The following is a 16,714-nucleotide window of genomic DNA, read 5'->3' as shown; positions in this document are numbered from 1 at the left end:
CAGTGTATAATGTAGGCAGGTAAAAACGCTGTTGTATGTCTTTCCATTTGTGTGTGATAAACTGAATGTATTTTGAATTTGCAAGTGAAGGATATGGAACGCTTGTATTACAGATTGACAGTACTATATAGTGCATTTAGATTAGAATGAGAATATTGGGTAACTTCTTGACATTTAATTGTTATAATGGTTTGTAAATATGTGTAGTGCAGTTACAGTTAAGGAATTTGAATGCAGGTGGTATGAATGAGATTTTTTATGTACTGCAAAAACAAAACAAAAAAAAAAAAAAAAAAAAAGCTGGAACTGGGTTATCCTAAATCTTTTAAATACTCTTTTTATATGCACCTTTGCACACACAAAGCAATGTTTTTAACAAAACCCAACAAATACTGGAATACTCACTGAAAAACGAAAATAAAGTTTTTCTTCATGATAATCATAATGAACAGAGCTTTTCGTCTTCCCTCCCAAAGGGCGTTGGACAATGCACAGACACGCTGTGTACATTTGTTACATTACACTGTATCGGCTGTCATCCCAGCAGTCTAACGCGCAACCCCCCCTCCCCCCCCAGCCCAGCCCAGCCCAGCCCAGCCCAGCCCACAGCCCTCTTTCCTTTCCTCCAAATTTGTATTGTAGTACAACACAAGCCCAATCAGATCTCACTTCAGGTTCGGGCAGCATGACTGGTGGTAACAAGAACGAAGAATCAGAGGTATGCTTTCGTAAACAATAGTCCATGGGGAAGAAGGTCTGGGTAATGGCATTTGTCTTGGGTTTGCGAGGCATGTGTTTCTGAGAATTCCATTTGTCAGCAAGAGATTCTTCAGCACTGTAAATTTAAACAAATAGATTGGTAAGTATGCATGGCACAGGCACAGCAAGTAGTACATCATTTTACTTATTTAACTCTTTCTTGGCATGCACGACATGGATAGCAACTTCTGCACACAGCAGGTGTACAAATAATAGTCATAATTTTGTTACATTTCTTGTATTATAAACTGCAGGTGTATTATAATAAGACATTGCAGACTTTTGGAGTGAATTTTATTGTATACATTATATTTATGTGTGGGTTAAATATTGTATTCACTGACACGGAATACATATTTTATATATAGTTTATATACGCACATACGTAATTAAGTCTGTCGTCGTTGGCACGTGAAAAGTTACACCTGTCTGCATTCACTGACACTGTCCAGGTCCGTGTGTTATATGTGGTTCTGGATTGTGCATGTGGAAGTTCGACACAGTGAGGCTGGAAATATGCGCTTATTGTGGAAGGAGTATTTGTGGAGGACCCCTTGTGGTGGGAGTCAGTGCAGTAGTTCAGAGGGGTGTGGTGCTGCTGTTTTATCCATTTAAAAAACATCCCCGACTGGGACAGGCTGCAAACTATCACTCCGGTGTGCAAGCAGCCCGCTCTTAAAAACGTTTTTCATTTTTTTCCTTTTTCTTTTTCTCACGGAATCTTTAGGGGTTTCTGTGTCCATCATTCATTAGAGATCAGGGCAATATCTACAAACCGAAGAATAAAGTCATGGATAACGACAGTTTGAAAGAGAAGGATGTCTTTGATGTTCACACTAAAGAAATCGATCTGGTTAACCGGGACCGCAAGCATCTGAACGATGACGTTGTAAAGGTAGGTAATATCCAAACCCTTATGATACTCTTCAATGCGTGAAACTTTATATATTATTTTAAACTATAGAAACATTATATTAAACTATTGATATTTATTTAATTGCAATGTTAAATATTAAATATAAATAAATACATTATTTACAATTGAAAATGCAGTTCTGTATATGGAATTTATATTAATGTGCTTTTGATGATTAACCATTATAATAATGTGAGTGTGAGCTAAATGTAGTTCGATCCATCTCTAGCGGCGTTGGCTTGTTGGGTTATCTAAGCTATTTCTATTGTAATTAGTTGTCGATACAGGGCTTCTGATCTTGTCAACGTGCCCTGATTGTAAAATAAACAAATGAAACCGATAACTGGTAGATCATCCGAGAACTAATCAGCCATTCATCAGCAGACAACTAAGAATATGCTCTGTAAGCAACTCTTTAAAAGCCTCTCCAAGTGGCATTTTCCTACTGTAGCAGGTCATACTGGTGAAATAGTTTTTCAACTCAGTATTGCTTTAGATTTGTGGATTACTGTTGTACTGATGTGCTGTTGCCTGTTAAGACAATTTCTAAATAAACCGATGATATCCTTCAAAAGGTACTTTGTCTTTTTTGGGAATGCGTCATTCTGTTTCTATAAAACGTATTCTTTAAAGCATTAAAGCATTGCTTTTATTTCAGAAAAAAAAACGATTACAAGCAATTAAAAAAATAAACTGGATGAACATGAATATTGCATGAAACATTGGCATTTCACATGGTGAAGATACAACAGCATGTGAAATATCAAGTGCTGGGTGTTAAAAACGTCCATGCCACAATATCAGGGTGTTGATTTTTGAGGTGTAGTGAACAGCAGGGGGAGGAAAAAGCATACTTTGTTCCGTAGTTTGAAGGGAAATCCCATCTGGCAATAAGTGCAAACAGACTGTCTGGGTTATGTTAATGTGTGAAAGGCTGCTTTCCCTTATCACAATTCACTGATAATTTAACCATTCTTCGTGCTTTTTATGCTTTCATATGTTTCACCAGTATTTTAGCATGCTTGGTTTTCCATGCTTTTGTCAGGGTATCTTTAGGGTCAACTGTAGGGCCCCATTTAAATTCCACAAAACAAACTGATAAATAGTCAGAATTCACCTTGGTCTAAAAATACTATTGGGCACCTGAAGGTCATGGAAGCAATCACTGTTTGGAAGAACATTTGTGGAAGGTTATTTCGCTCCGTGGGCAACAGAGTTGACGGCTATTTTAGGTTATGGGGTGGCACCCGTCTTACCTCCCACACTTGCAAGCTGGTGTTTTTATGCTGTAGGAAATCCTGTGTTTCACAAGCATTGTGTGGAGGGGCTCTACCCTTTTACGGGGAAGTTATATGGTAGTTGTCTGAAAGTTTCTGAACTCTGGGTAGAAAGGCTTCATTAACATACTGCCTTGCAGTCATCCATTATTGACTTGCACATGTGTGCCTGGGCATTGGTAGTTGGAACAGCCTCTCTGTGTCTGTCACTAGATTTAGTCTGTGTTTCCCTCCTAACCGAGGAGTGATTGCACTTGCTTCTAATAGGACCCCAAAGCTCTGTTACAAAGAGGCAAAAAACAAAAAAAAAACACTTGACACCAACCTGACATGTAGAAATGAAACCGTAGCAATTGTGCAAGCTTATATGTTGTGTCCAGGCCAAGAAATACCAAAAAAGCAAAGGGTGCAGATTGTAAGTGGAACACCTGTGTAGTTTTCTAATTGCACTCAAATAAACAAGGGCACTAGTTCTGAGACCAGTTTCTGAACAGATTTGTAATTACAAAATGCCCTTTTTAGCATGCCAAGCCTTGTCTCACTAGTCAAGCTGCCTGGTAGTCCAACACAGGCACTATCTAAAACACCATGGCAAAGTAGTTGTGTATTGTAACTGTAACACATTGTCCTTAAACACATTATTGCAATGCAAAGCCAGGAATCTGTTTTAATGAACAAGAAGAAAAAGTTTTATCTATCTCTATGATACATACAGTATTTCTGTTTGAGCCTCTTGGCTTGTCATGACAACTAAATCTGCCTCAAGCAACAAAGCAAACATTCATTGGAACTAGTTTAAAGTCCTCCTGTATTATAGTACTGCGACCCTAGTTAAATGCATTTATTACTTGTCATGTTTTTATCTTCCTTCTTAAGCACAAGCAGAATTCTAGTTTTTGAAGGTCAATGTGTTTGTACAAGGGAATTATGGGATTTCTTCTTTTTTTTTATTCATATAGCATTTATGTAACAAATTTGTACCAATTATTTGTCTGTTTAGTTGAATGCTATAGCTGTTCATGTTGAGCTTGGTGTTGGTGTGCCAGGCGTGTGGAATTAATTATTAATGTATCTTTATTTTATATTAATTTAATGTAAGTATTGTTATTATTTGTTAAAATATTACCTTCAACTTAATTTAAGATCTTGTAGCTAAGATTACTATCATTATTTTGAGTATTAAAAGGACCAACCCTTTTTCTTAAAGTCTTTTTTTAAATATTATAGTTTGCATATTAAAAATAATTAGTTTTGTCTAAAAATATATATTATATATCTATATTTATATAATAATATATCTATATATATTCATATATATATATATATATATATATATATGTAAAGCACACGTTAAAACTGTGTGGATACGGCCCAAATGTATATATTATGAGATACAACACCTTACTTTGAGCTGTCATATACGGCATAGAAGGCACACCCAATACTGGATGGAAGGTTTCAAATTAAAACCAAAACAGGCATAGCTGTACATTCTCTTGATAACACAGACGTGACAGTACTAGCAAACGTTAACGTACTTCAAACTAATTATGACAGGCTGGAAATTCTCATTCAGTCCTCAGATGTCATTTTGATGCTCTGCAGTGCCTTTAATTTCCCTTTCTAGTACTATGCACCCTTTGTTAATGCTTCTGCCATCAATAACACTATGTAACACAATTTTTGTTCCTGGGTAGTAAGCGTTATTTCCTAATTGCTTATGCCTCAAAAGTATAGAAAATGGCTATTTTCCCAACAAACTTTGCTTTTGTGACCAGGACAGTGATATTTTGAAATTTACCTATTTCCAATGAGAAAATGGTCTTTTCGTTCACATAAAGTCAGAAAAAAACAACATATGAATCCAAATTAACATGTATTTATACTAAAGTTATACAAAAATGACTACAAAAGATTTAGAAGCGAGCAGTTTTTCGGGATTTACGATTATACTGTAAATCACTTTCACGAATCAGCCCCCAAATGTAGTCTCCCATCATGTTCTCGTTACACTGTCCTTGGTAGCAGTGTTCAAAGTCCAGTATATCCTGGTGGAAGCGCTCGCCTTGCTCCTCCGAGTACGCTCCTGTGTTCTCCTTGAATTTATCAAGAGGAGCATCAAGGATATGGACTTTGAGGGACATCCTACAGCCCATTGTGCCGTAGTTCTTCACCAGAGTCTCAACCAGCTCCATATAGTTTTCGGCCTTGTAATTGCCCAGGAAGCCCCGAACCACTGCGACAAAGCTGTTCCAAGCTGCTTTCTCCTTACTAGTGAGCTTCTTGGGGAATTCATTGCACTCCAGGATCTTCTTTATCTGTGGTCCGACGAAGACACCGGCTTTGACCTTTGCCTCAGACAGCTTAGGGAAGAAGTCTTGAAGGTACTTGAAGGCTGCCGACTCCTTATCTAGAGCTCTGACAAATTGTTTCATAAGGCCCAATTTGATGTGCAGTGGTGGCATCAGCACCTTCCAGGGGTCCACCAGTGGCTCCCACTTGACGTTGTTCCCACAGAGAACTCGGTCTGCTGTGGCTAGTCCCGCCTGTGGTAGTGCACCTTGGTGTCCCTGCTGTTCCAAAGGCAAAGATAGCAGGGAAACTTGGTAAAACCACCTTGGAGACCCATCTTGAATGCCACCATTGCAGCCTCTTGATGCCATCTCAGAAAAATGCAGATATGTATCCATTTAGGCAGCTGGAACTAAACTGAACTGGTGGGCTTAAGGCCCCTGTATTTATACTACTATTTATATTACTGGAAAGTTCTAGAAAGTTCTAGAAGTTACTCCAAGTTTACTCAGCACTGAATCTATCTGGAATGTTCTGGAAAATAGGTAAATTTCAAGATATCACTGTCCTGGTCACAAAAGCAAAGTTTGTGGGGAATAATAGCCATTTTCTATACTTTTGAGGCATAAGCAGTTAGGAAATAACACTTACTACCCAGGAACAAAAAAAAAAAAAATTGTTACACAGTGTAATTATTGCACTTTTTTTTTTCTCCTTAGGTTGAGTTTGAGGATGTCATTGCAGAACCTGACGGCACCCACAGCTTTGATGGTATATGGAAGGCCAGCTTTACCACCTTCACAGTCACCAAATACTGGTGTTACCGCATCCTCACAGCTCTGGTCGGCATCCCCCTGGCCCTCATCTGGGGTATATACTTCGCCATCCTGTCCTTCATTCATATATGGGTTGTGGTTCCCTGTGTGAAGAGCTACTTGATCGAGATCCAGTGCGTCAGCAGAGTCTACTCCATCTGCATTCACACTTTCTTTGACCCACTCTTCGAGGCCATTGGCAAAGTCTTCAGCAGCGTGAGGATCTCTTTGAGCAAAGAGGTGTGAGGGACACGAGACCTGAGAGCAGGGGCCCCAAGGCATTCTGCTGGCTACAAGCTCACAGTTGCTTTCCAGAAACAGGGCGGGGGAGGGGGGGGGGGGGGGGGGGGGGGGGGGGGGGTACTTGCTTACTCAGATTTGATCCCATTGTTTATCGTAAAAGACAGAGTTCTCCTTTTTTGGCAGTGTGTGTTTAGAGACTGCACCAAAATTCTTACTCTCTCATTCCATTATAATACTTTGTGTAAAGTGGTGTTCATTGTTTAGTCACTTTCTGCCGTGCAGAGGTATGGCAGCTCACTAAACATACAGTGCAAGGCTACATAGTGGGTCTATTGCTGCTGGTAGCTGAGGACTGTGCTTGCAGCTGAACGATCTTTGCAAATTGGCAGTTTTGAAGAGAACATTTTTAGTTTTTGCCATGTTGTTGCCTGGTCTGCTGCAAGCTTTTATTTTGATTAATTGTTGTGTTTATAAAAGAGTAAGAGTGGGATTTAACTAACATATCATTCATTTTGTTATCTCATGAATGCCTAGAATTACATGTTGCGAAAACTGAGATTCCTTGATTTACACTTATATACCTATATAGACTTGAAACATAGTCCAAGGTAGAAATTAGAAAACTTAAAATACAGCTGCTCAGAAATGGATTATAAAAACAGGATCATTTTCTTAGTTTGTTGTTCGTGCTTCATTGACACAATACAACTGCCCCTCCCTTAATACAATACAAATTAACATGGCATTTATATTTTTAAAAAGCATGTATGCATGTCAGATGTAGTGTGCCCTGTATTCTTGAAAAAACACATTTGTGAAAAAAAAGATATTCAGTTCAATGACTTAAGTTTTCTTTCAAGTGAGTTCAAATGCCCTGAAAGGTAATAACAGCTTTTAATATTATTGTAGCAAGTAGAAGTTCACATTATATGTTCACAGTATTCTTCCATTTAAGGTAGACACTGGCACAAGGGTTTTGTAAATAACAACATAAAAAAATATAATTGCTACAGTATCTAAAGCAGTGACAACATGTTATATTGTTATCAGTTAGCTTTAAAATTAAATAGATATTTGTAAACCTGTGTATTAACTATCACAACTGAAAGTATATTGCAAATATTGCTTGAATCAATGCATTATTCACAGAGAAAGTTGATATTTTTTATATGTAATGGACATTTTCTTTTCCCTGCTTTTACTGTAAAAACGGATATACTGAGCACAATAAAAAGTTATAACATGAATTTGTTGTTGTTGGTTGTTTTTATTTTGTCGTGCTTGATTAATGCAGGAGTATGTAGCGTGCTTAAAGAGGAGCCTATCATTTGAATTGCTGGTTGAACTTTCCCTTACAGCTGTGTGACGCTTGTGATCGTGCTGAGTGGTTCTAAGCTCTGTTGCTCTCAAATGAAGTTATTATAATCTTTCTCTAATTCTGCCTTTACCTGGCTTTCAGCTTGTCTGGAGAATCGTGGGTACAAAGACTGAGCACCCTAACTCATTCCATTCACATTACAGTATGTGAGAATGTGACCTTTAAGCTCTGCCAGCCTCATCTCTCAGGCCACCGCATATTTGTGTCTACAAGCCCGTTCTCATTTGTGGTTTAAGGTACCTTTACGCATTCACATATGTGACTGAAAAGCCGGCCTAAAATGTGGCCCATTGCTTTCTTTTATGGAACGATAGCCTGCATTCAGAATCCAATGCAGCACAGTAGCAATTTTTATGGTATATATTTAAAAAATATATATTATTGACTATTTTGATTTAATGTTATGGTGTGTATCAGGGTGACGGTCCAAGCTTACCACCTCCCACAATCACATTACTCTCTCAAGAACACGGAGGTATTTAGAACATAGGAAACAGCAACTTGCTAGTCTTCACATGTATAAATATTTGTAATGGATACTTCACTCAGATTGAAAATGACTAACAGGTTGTATAGACAAATACGGCATTAAATATGAATTAATGAATTATTCAGTAACCAGCTACATCTGGAATCATTTTACAAAAATAAACTGTTATTTAACATTCATTCCATTTACAATAAACATTCATATAATTTTCATTACACATGTTTCTTCTCAGTTACGTATTTGTTTAATCCACATGAATACCGTTTAGTTTACAAACACGATTGTTAACCTATTCTAGTTGTTATTTATTTTATTTATTTGCATTTTTATAGCGCCTTTAGCCAAGGTGCTTTACAAGTTAAAAAAAAAACCAAAAACGGTACAATCAAGAAAAATGGATGAAAGAAGAAAGTAAGTTTATTGGTCTAGAGTGGGGAGATACAGATTACTGAAATCTTAAATGAAAGCAAAGAGCCAGACTCTAGGTCAAGGTCAAGAAAGCAGGGTCATAACAGGAGGTCAGGGGCCAGAAGTATCAGTAGGATGGTCCGGGAGAAGAGATAAGTTTTGAGGGAGGGGTGGAAACTTGGCAGTGTGGTTGACTGTTTTATGGTAAGAGGGAGTCTGTTCCAATGACGGGGAGCAAGAAGAGAAAAGGAACAGAAACGGGACTGGGTACAGAATGAAGGTGGGACAGTCAGGAACAATAGGGATTAGCAGCGTAAGGTATGTGGGGGAACATAATAGATGATCAGTGCAGCCAGATAATGTGGGGCAAGACCATGGAGAGATTTGTACACAAGAGTAAGGAATTTGAACAGGCAACAATAATAGACAGGGAGCCAGTGTCGCTGGTGGAGGGGGAGGTTTGGAAGGAGCGGGGGAGGTTGAATGTGATACGGGCAGAGGTGTTTTGAATTTGTTGTAATGGTGTAAAAGCATAGGAGGGGAGGCCAAGGGAGTTACAGTAATTGAGGCGGGTGAAAATGAGAGAGTGGAAAGAAAAGAAAATCTGGGTGTCGTCAGCGAAGAAATAATGGGGGAAGTTAAATAAGGAAATAAGAGCTTCAAGGGGTGAGGTGTACAGGGAGAATAGCAAGGGTCCAAGGACCCTGGAGAACACCGACAGTCGGAGGGAGGGGGGGGGGGGGGGGGGGGGGGGGGGGGGGGGGGGGGGGGGGGGGGGGTGAGGTGCGTGCAGATAGGTATGACTGCAGCCAGTCAAGGGGTATGCCAGAGATACCGAGTTTAGAAAGAGTGGAGAGAAGGATGGGGTGATCGACTGTGTCAAAGGCAGAGGAAAGATCAAGGAGAATGAGAATTGAGGAGAGGCCAGCATGGAGGGAGTTGGCCAGATGATTCTGGACAGTGAGGAGGGCGGTCTCAGTGGAATGGGAGGGACGGAAGCCAGATTGAAATCGGCGGTAAAGTGAATTGGCAGATATGTAGTGTGATAGGCGCGAGTGGACTAGACGGTCAAGGACTTTAGAGAAATATGGGAGAAGAGAGATTGTGCCGTAATTAGCAGGGCAGGCAGGGTCGAGAGAGGGCTTTTTTTAACAGAGGGATGATGGTGGCTGATTTGAAGTTGGCAGGACAGATACCAGTGAAGAGAGAGATGATTTAAAGAGGGAGACTAGGTAAGGGTGGATAAGAGGGAGGAGTGTGGGTATGAGGGAGGCAGGGACAGGGTCCAGGGGGGAAGAGGTAGGGTGGGCCTTGGCAATGATGGAGGAGAGCTCAGGTAAAGACGTGGGGAGGAAAGCAGTAAAGAGGGCATTAGGAGCAGGAGGAGGTGGGATGGGAACCTGGGGGTGAGGGCTAGTCTAGGGGAGAGTCAGGAACAGTAGGTGAATAGTACTGATTTTGGTGGTGAAGTACTCAGAGAGATCAGTAGCAGTGAGAATTGGGAGGGATGGAGATTTGGATGAGGAAGGGGGGCAGAGTAACTTATTGAGGGTTGAGAAGAGCTGACGGGGATGGGGGACCAGAGCAGAAATGAGGCTTAGGAAGTGTTCGTATTTGGCTAGTTCCAGAGCGGAGTGAAAACTGAAGAGGAGGGAGCGGGAGGCCTGGAGGTTCAAAGGTGAGGGGGAGGACTTCCCGACGCAGGGAACGTCGTTCCGTTTTAAGGGAAGGGGTAAGCCATACTTGAGGAGGCCTAAATGAAGGTGAATAAGGGCATGAGAGTGCTAGGGAGTTAATGGAAGAGGATAGCACAGTAGATAGGGTGGCAGAGGCTAATATAATTGCCATTGTTATTCTCTAGTCCCTAACCATTACAAGACTGAACATCAGCATTACCCCATCATTTGGAAGATTACCGAACATATGGCTATAACAGAACTCTTGTTCCACATGTAGTTACTGCAACTAAGGGAAGCACGCTAATCTAAATTCAGCAATACACCGTCATATATCAAATACACTTTGCTCAACAATGTGCCCGATACATAATAAACTACTGCTCTGTCACCAGTAGAATAACATTAACAATAGTAATCATAATAACAGGCACATTTTTTTACACTATCAAATACAAGCTTACCAGGGCCATTACATTTTTTTTTTATTTCAAACATTACAAATAATTGCCTGTTGTAAAAAAAAAAAAAGAAAAAAATTAGGTTTGTTTAATTCAGAGTTAGTCTTGCGGATGGCTATTGTAAAATAGAGCTGCAGCATCCTCCAGCCAGATTGTCTGAGACAAGCTGGCGTTGAGCACAGAAAAGAATCCCAAGTTTGGTGTTTGTTTAAGTTTCCTTTCATTCAGTTTATGTTTAGTGCTTCCCATGTGTTCTACAATGGTCTGCCTACGAGTGTAATCTACAGCCTTTATTGTTCCGATCTTTAGGGGTCATTGTTATTGTTTTCAATATCAGCTCTGGATACTGGCTGAAGTAAACTGAAGCCTCATTCAGCACTGAACTTGAATACCAGAAGCAGTTTTATTAGACAGGTATGTTTAGGTAAATTTAAAGCAAAGTTGCCTGTGTTAATGTCTATTTATGGTACGTGTGTTGACTTGGTTATCAATCAAACAAAAAAAAGCCTTGTATGTTTTTTTGCCCTTCCCAAATGTAAAACAAAAAAATCTCTGACATCATAGAAAATCCCTGTTTTTCTGTGTTATTATACAAAATCAAAGTGATAATGTGGTACGAAAAGGCGGCCTAAGTCTGCTTTGCGTTCATACATACAGTATGTAAAGGCTGGCCCTGGTCTTGGATTGCAGGCCCTGAGCCACATCGAAACGGTGGCCTAAATCTAGGCCGGCCTTGGGCTGCCTTTTCTTTTTTGGAGTGTTCACATACGAGAAAAAGTGGCCCTGTGATGCATTAAATTACAAGTGTGAATGGGGTCAATGCAGGGTGGGACAGTAGCAGGGTTTTGTACTGTAGAGTTGAATGGTCGCATTGTCACATGATTTGAGTGGATTGATGACGATTGTTCATTGCTGATAAGTTTAAAGCTCAAAAGCCATGAAATGGCAGCTTTAGAGAATAATCATATTAACTCAATATGGGGCAACAGAACACATAACAACTCAGATTTATTACAAACAGCATAAAACATTAAGTGAAATGTAAAAAAGCAGTTTAATGACATTTCAAATAAGTCATGCACCTGACTATTTAGCATAGTGAACATAGTCAATTTTTAAACTTCTCTGTAACAATTGACAAGGAATCCTTCTAAGTCTCTCGGAGTAGGCATTGAGAAATACACTTCCCCCATTCATATTTGTGTAAGCACCTTATTGATCAGACTCCAGCAAGCATGCCTCCTTTGATCTGAACTGGTAAGGTAAACTGTTTTCCCGTTCTGGTTGCCTGAATCACTTCCACCAGGTAAAGACTTCAAGTCAGACTCAAATTAAACTTACTGTTCAGAAAAGGAGCCTGATCGTTTTAGTTATAGGTGGCAAAATATAGCCACAAATGGTTTAGCAAATTAGGTGTCAGTACCACAAAATGATGGTCACAGTAAATTCTATTAACCGCATGGGAATTAGAATAACACATGTCTTTGCAATCCCTGTACTTTGTGAAGGTAGATCTTTTTGACCTATGAAACAATATATGAAAGCGATAACACATAACAGGGAGTTCAAATATGGTCCAAAATATGCATGCCTAGAGGTGAAGTGCCATTAAACAGCCTATTTGAACACTCTGCCATGAATTATACTGCGGCAGTAACTTTTTATATAGTTCTTTCTCTCGACATGTACAATCATGTCATAGTGATTCAATATCCAGCCGGACCAGACATGCTTCTTGCAGTAAAAACATTGTGTTTCAGAGCTTTGAGTTTCTGCCTGGATGGAAACAATTTTCAAATATTTATAAAACTAGAGAGCTGTCTTGCCATTCACACCAAAAAAAAAAAAAATAAAATAAAAGTTTTTGTGTCATCCATCTAGATTTACAATGGAAACATTAAAGGTATCTATCCTGCTTCTTGTATCCTGACCTTCAAAAATCTGGGCTCTGAACCAATAAAACATCATAACCAAATTACAATATCAACAAAAAGTGCATGGAAACCAGATTATAAGTACAGAAGAGCTACATGTTATAATGGCAAGATACAGTGCATGGACATCAATACATATTTATTTTTAAATGCCTATATTCTTCAGATATGTAGGCAATACTTAATGAACAATTGGAATTCTCTTAAGGCTATCCGGCAGGGGTTTCTTCAATTAGAAAGTATTTATGTGCTTGTCAAAAAAGTTATGCCACAACCTATGACAAATGTGTGTTACATTTGATTAAATGGTGAATTCTGAAACAACTTTGTACTTGCTTCAATGTTCGTTTTAAGGGATTATACACCAAGCAAAAAACAGAAGCATTAAACACTACCAGAAAATAACAAATGAAAAGATTTTTAAAAAATATTTATTTGTAAAACTAACCCTAATCGTACCCCTAAAATATATTAAAATATACTGTTAAAGACTGTTCAAGTTTACAAATACTGTGCACAATACTATGTTCATTTTTCCTGTGTCACAAAAAACGTTGTATTTTAGCATGTTTTTGTATCACTTTTAAAAACATTAATCTGTTTATTGGTGCTACTCACTATTTTTTGTATCAAAAAGGCTCTTAATTCCCCAAAAATATAAAGCAGATAGCTTTGTTTGAATATGCTTTTCTGAATTTTATAGTCACAAGTCCCTTAGTAAACTTTTAGTCTTGTTATTTTCTGTATCGCTGATAGCACTATGTAACACCATTTTTGTTCCTGGGTAGTAAGTGTTATTTCCTAATTGCTTATGCCTCAAAAGTATAGAAAATGGCTATTATTCCCCACAAACTTTGCTTTTGTGACCAGGACAGTGATATTTCAAAATATCACTATTTCAAATGGGAAAATGGGCAAATGTGTGTCTTTTCGCTCACATAAAGTCAGAAAAAAACAACATATGAATCCAAATTAACATATATTAAGTAAATACAGTATAATTGTAAATCTCAAAAAACTACTCACTTCTAAATCTTTTGTAGTCATCTTTGTATTACTTTAGTATAAATACATGTTAATTTGGATTCATATGTTGTTTTTTTCTGACTTTATGTGAACGAAAAGACACACATTTGCCCATTTTCCCATTTGAAATAGTGATATTTTGAAATATCACTGTCCTGGTCACAAAAGCAAAGTTTATGGGGAATAATAGCCATGTTCTATACTTTTGAGGCATAAGCAATTAGGAAATAACACTTACTACCCAGGAAACAAAAAAAAAAAAAAAAAAAAAAAAATTGTTACACAGTGTAGTTTATGTATGAATAGTAAGGACTATACTGACACCTGCTGGATAATTTGTGTAAAGTTGACAAAAAATAAAAAAATAAAAAAATACCAATATGTTCCAATTCTGATTTAAGTAGAAAAAACATCAGTTTGAACTTTCTGTTTTATCATCTTATTTTCTGCTTCTGCTTATTTAAATTTAGTGATCTAAATAAATAGCAAACGAAAGAGTAAGTAGCGGGGTTGTGAAAAAAATCCCCACGTGTTGCAACAACTGTTTAAAAAACGTAAATTATGTACCTGTAATTTTTCTTTTCGTTGTTAACATCATGACAAAATGGGTGCTCTAGTGCACTGGGGTTTGAGATCCGTCCTATATAACTACAGGAAGAGGGGTAAAATAAATAAATAAATAAATAAAATAAATAAATATATAAATACTTAAATAAGTGCTGTGGCTTTTCTTTTCCCTATAACATCGTTATTGCTGTGTTAGAAATAAGGACAGCGTGTTTTCAACACTATTGCTTGTCCGGGAATAAGCAGGATGCATCTTTGCTCAATAACTGTTACTCTGGTGTCTGGAGTCTCTTATTTAACATGCCAATAAAACTGAGGGACATTACTTGCAGTTCTATTTTCCAAAGCATGTACTGTAGATTCATTTGAATGATATGTGTATTTGTGGATTTATAGAGTTCTGGCCCAGTTTTTTAAGATGCTCATTAAAATTCCAGTGACACAGTTTGTGATTCTCATAGTACTGTTTCAAATCATGCGCCTTGCCACTGACTATTTATGAATGAAAGGATTTGAAAACATGTTAACCAGAGTAAATTATTGTAGCGCTGAGGATTGGTCAGTTTGTTTATCAACACAGGTATAAAGAAGAATATAAATATAATATAATCTCTCTCTCTCTTTCTCTCTCTCTCTCTCTCTCACTCTCTCTCTCTCTCTCTCTCTCTCTCTCTCTCTCTTTTTTTTTCAAGCATCATGGCAATTAACTACAGTACTTAACAAGCACCTGGGATCAGATGTACCACACTGCAGTACAGTTTTTCTAAAATATATATGCTTCACCTTTAATCTGATGGAAGGCAGCAATATTAGCCACATACCATGGTTTAATTTAATCTTTTTCATCTGTCCTTTACAGAAGCCTGTTGTTAGTCTGTGTTGTAAAAAGTATATGCTGTTGGAGAGTGTTAATAATATAACTTACAACATACTATTCTGCTGAAGATTTTAGATGGAGCTACAGATAAGTATAACATAATATCCTATCCATTACAGGATGAGCTGATATGAGTAAAACAGCACTGCCTGTAACAAATGAAATTCTTGTTCATCTTGACAGGACCACGTCTCAGTGTGGATCTTCCTCCCTTTGTTCTGCAGGAGTCAATAACAGGTGGGGATTTGAAACAGATACTAAACCAGAACTGCAAAATGATAAACCACACAATTTGCATTGGTATTAAAAGAAAGAATGTACATCTTTTATCGGCAGCGAGACTCATTTTGACAACTTGTTACATTAGTGCCACTCTTTCACTGGCAGTTTTTAAAGAGAAATATTTAATAATAATAATAATAATAATAATAATAATAATAATAATAATAATAATAATAATAATAATAATAATATATACAAAGAAATGATCACAGTTGACACAGCGGGTCTTGAGTTGCAAATCCTGCAATTTCTACAGCAAACAAAATGCGTGTCAAGTATTATGTTCAGTTGCAGTTTTGTCAACTGACTTTGCTGTAGGTCTTCAACTTCCCTGAAGGCAGTAATCACTGAGGAATGGCCCCCTCTCTGTAGAGCAATTTAAACACCTTGAAGGCAAGCAGTCATTTCTATTGATTTATTTTGCCCCAACTCTAAAATATTTTTGTACAAGAAATAAAAAGAGATAAAACTTAAGCTCTGCTAAACATGTGACATGTTGCCCATAGTATAATCATTCACAAATCAACTTAGCTGCTAGTGATTGAATCATTAATCACATATGTACAGATTCTGCCCTGTCAGCAGGTTATTATTGACTGTTTGATAATGAATAGTTCTGCAACCACTCGTTATTCAGCAAGACTAACCCTGTTAAATTAAGACTAATTAGAATACTGTTCGACTTCTACCAAGTTTAAGGATATTTTGCTTAATTTTTGTGATGTCTTCACAATGGTCTTTATTAATTTAGTGTAGCAAGTGTATGTGTTTTTTTTTTGTTTTTTTTTACTGTCCAACAGGTGGCAGTACAATTACTAAAATGTTTGCTAAAGCTATGGCCAAAAGTTTTGCATCACCCTGTAGAATTAATACATGTTACTTCATAAATCTAACGTGAAATAGTGTACTACTATTATGGCTTCCAATATACTTTTGATATAATTGTGTAGTTTCTTTGATTGCATGATTTTAAATAAAATATCAAAATTATGATACATATATATATATAGAATTATGTCTTGATCATAAAATTCTAGGAGATGCAAAACTTTTGGCCATAGCTGTAGAATACTCTGACAAAAATACATCTAGGGGTGTTGGATCCCCATGTTCCTTGTGACACACAGCATCACAATTGGATACACAAGCATAGGCCAACCAAGCACCTTTTATCAACTCTCTGGCTTGCCCATGGATTATAAAACTGACAGGAAGGTGTAGCTTCTTGATACATTAATTAATTCCATTTACACAAAAATAAATCAGTCATGTGACTGACAGCCCATTTAGTGACTGTGTTACACATCACAACT

At 37.7% G+C, this 16,714-nt stretch overlaps 1 protein-coding gene across 2 annotated transcripts; it reads left to right on the top strand.

Moving 5' to 3' along the window:
* The first annotated feature begins 612 nt into the window (after window positions 1-612).
* LOC121318229 (caveolin-1-like) lies at window positions 613-6,402 on the top strand. 2 transcript variants are annotated; one of them, XM_041254682.1, is made up of 3 exons: window positions 613-718; window positions 1,487-1,654; window positions 5,964-6,402. In XM_041254682.1, exons 1-3 carry the CDS (start codon window positions 686-688, stop codon window positions 6,303-6,305), a joined length of 543 nt encoding a protein of 180 aa, XP_041110616.1. In that variant the 5' UTR covers window positions 613-685; the 3' UTR covers window positions 6,306-6,402. The 2 variants fall into 2 exon arrangements, with proteins under 2 accessions (XP_041110616.1, XP_041110617.1); XM_041254683.1 differs by lacking the exon at window positions 613-718 and adding an exon at window positions 725-859.
* Window positions 6,403-16,714: the final 10,312 nt, after the last annotated feature.

This window comes from Polyodon spathula, chromosome 7, assembly GCF_017654505.1.
Source record: "Polyodon spathula isolate WHYD16114869_AA chromosome 7, ASM1765450v1, whole genome shotgun sequence".
NCBI classification, from domain to species: Eukaryota; Metazoa; Chordata; class Actinopteri; order Acipenseriformes; family Polyodontidae; genus Polyodon; species Polyodon spathula.
This window is presented reverse-complemented; position numbering and strand designations above follow the sequence as displayed.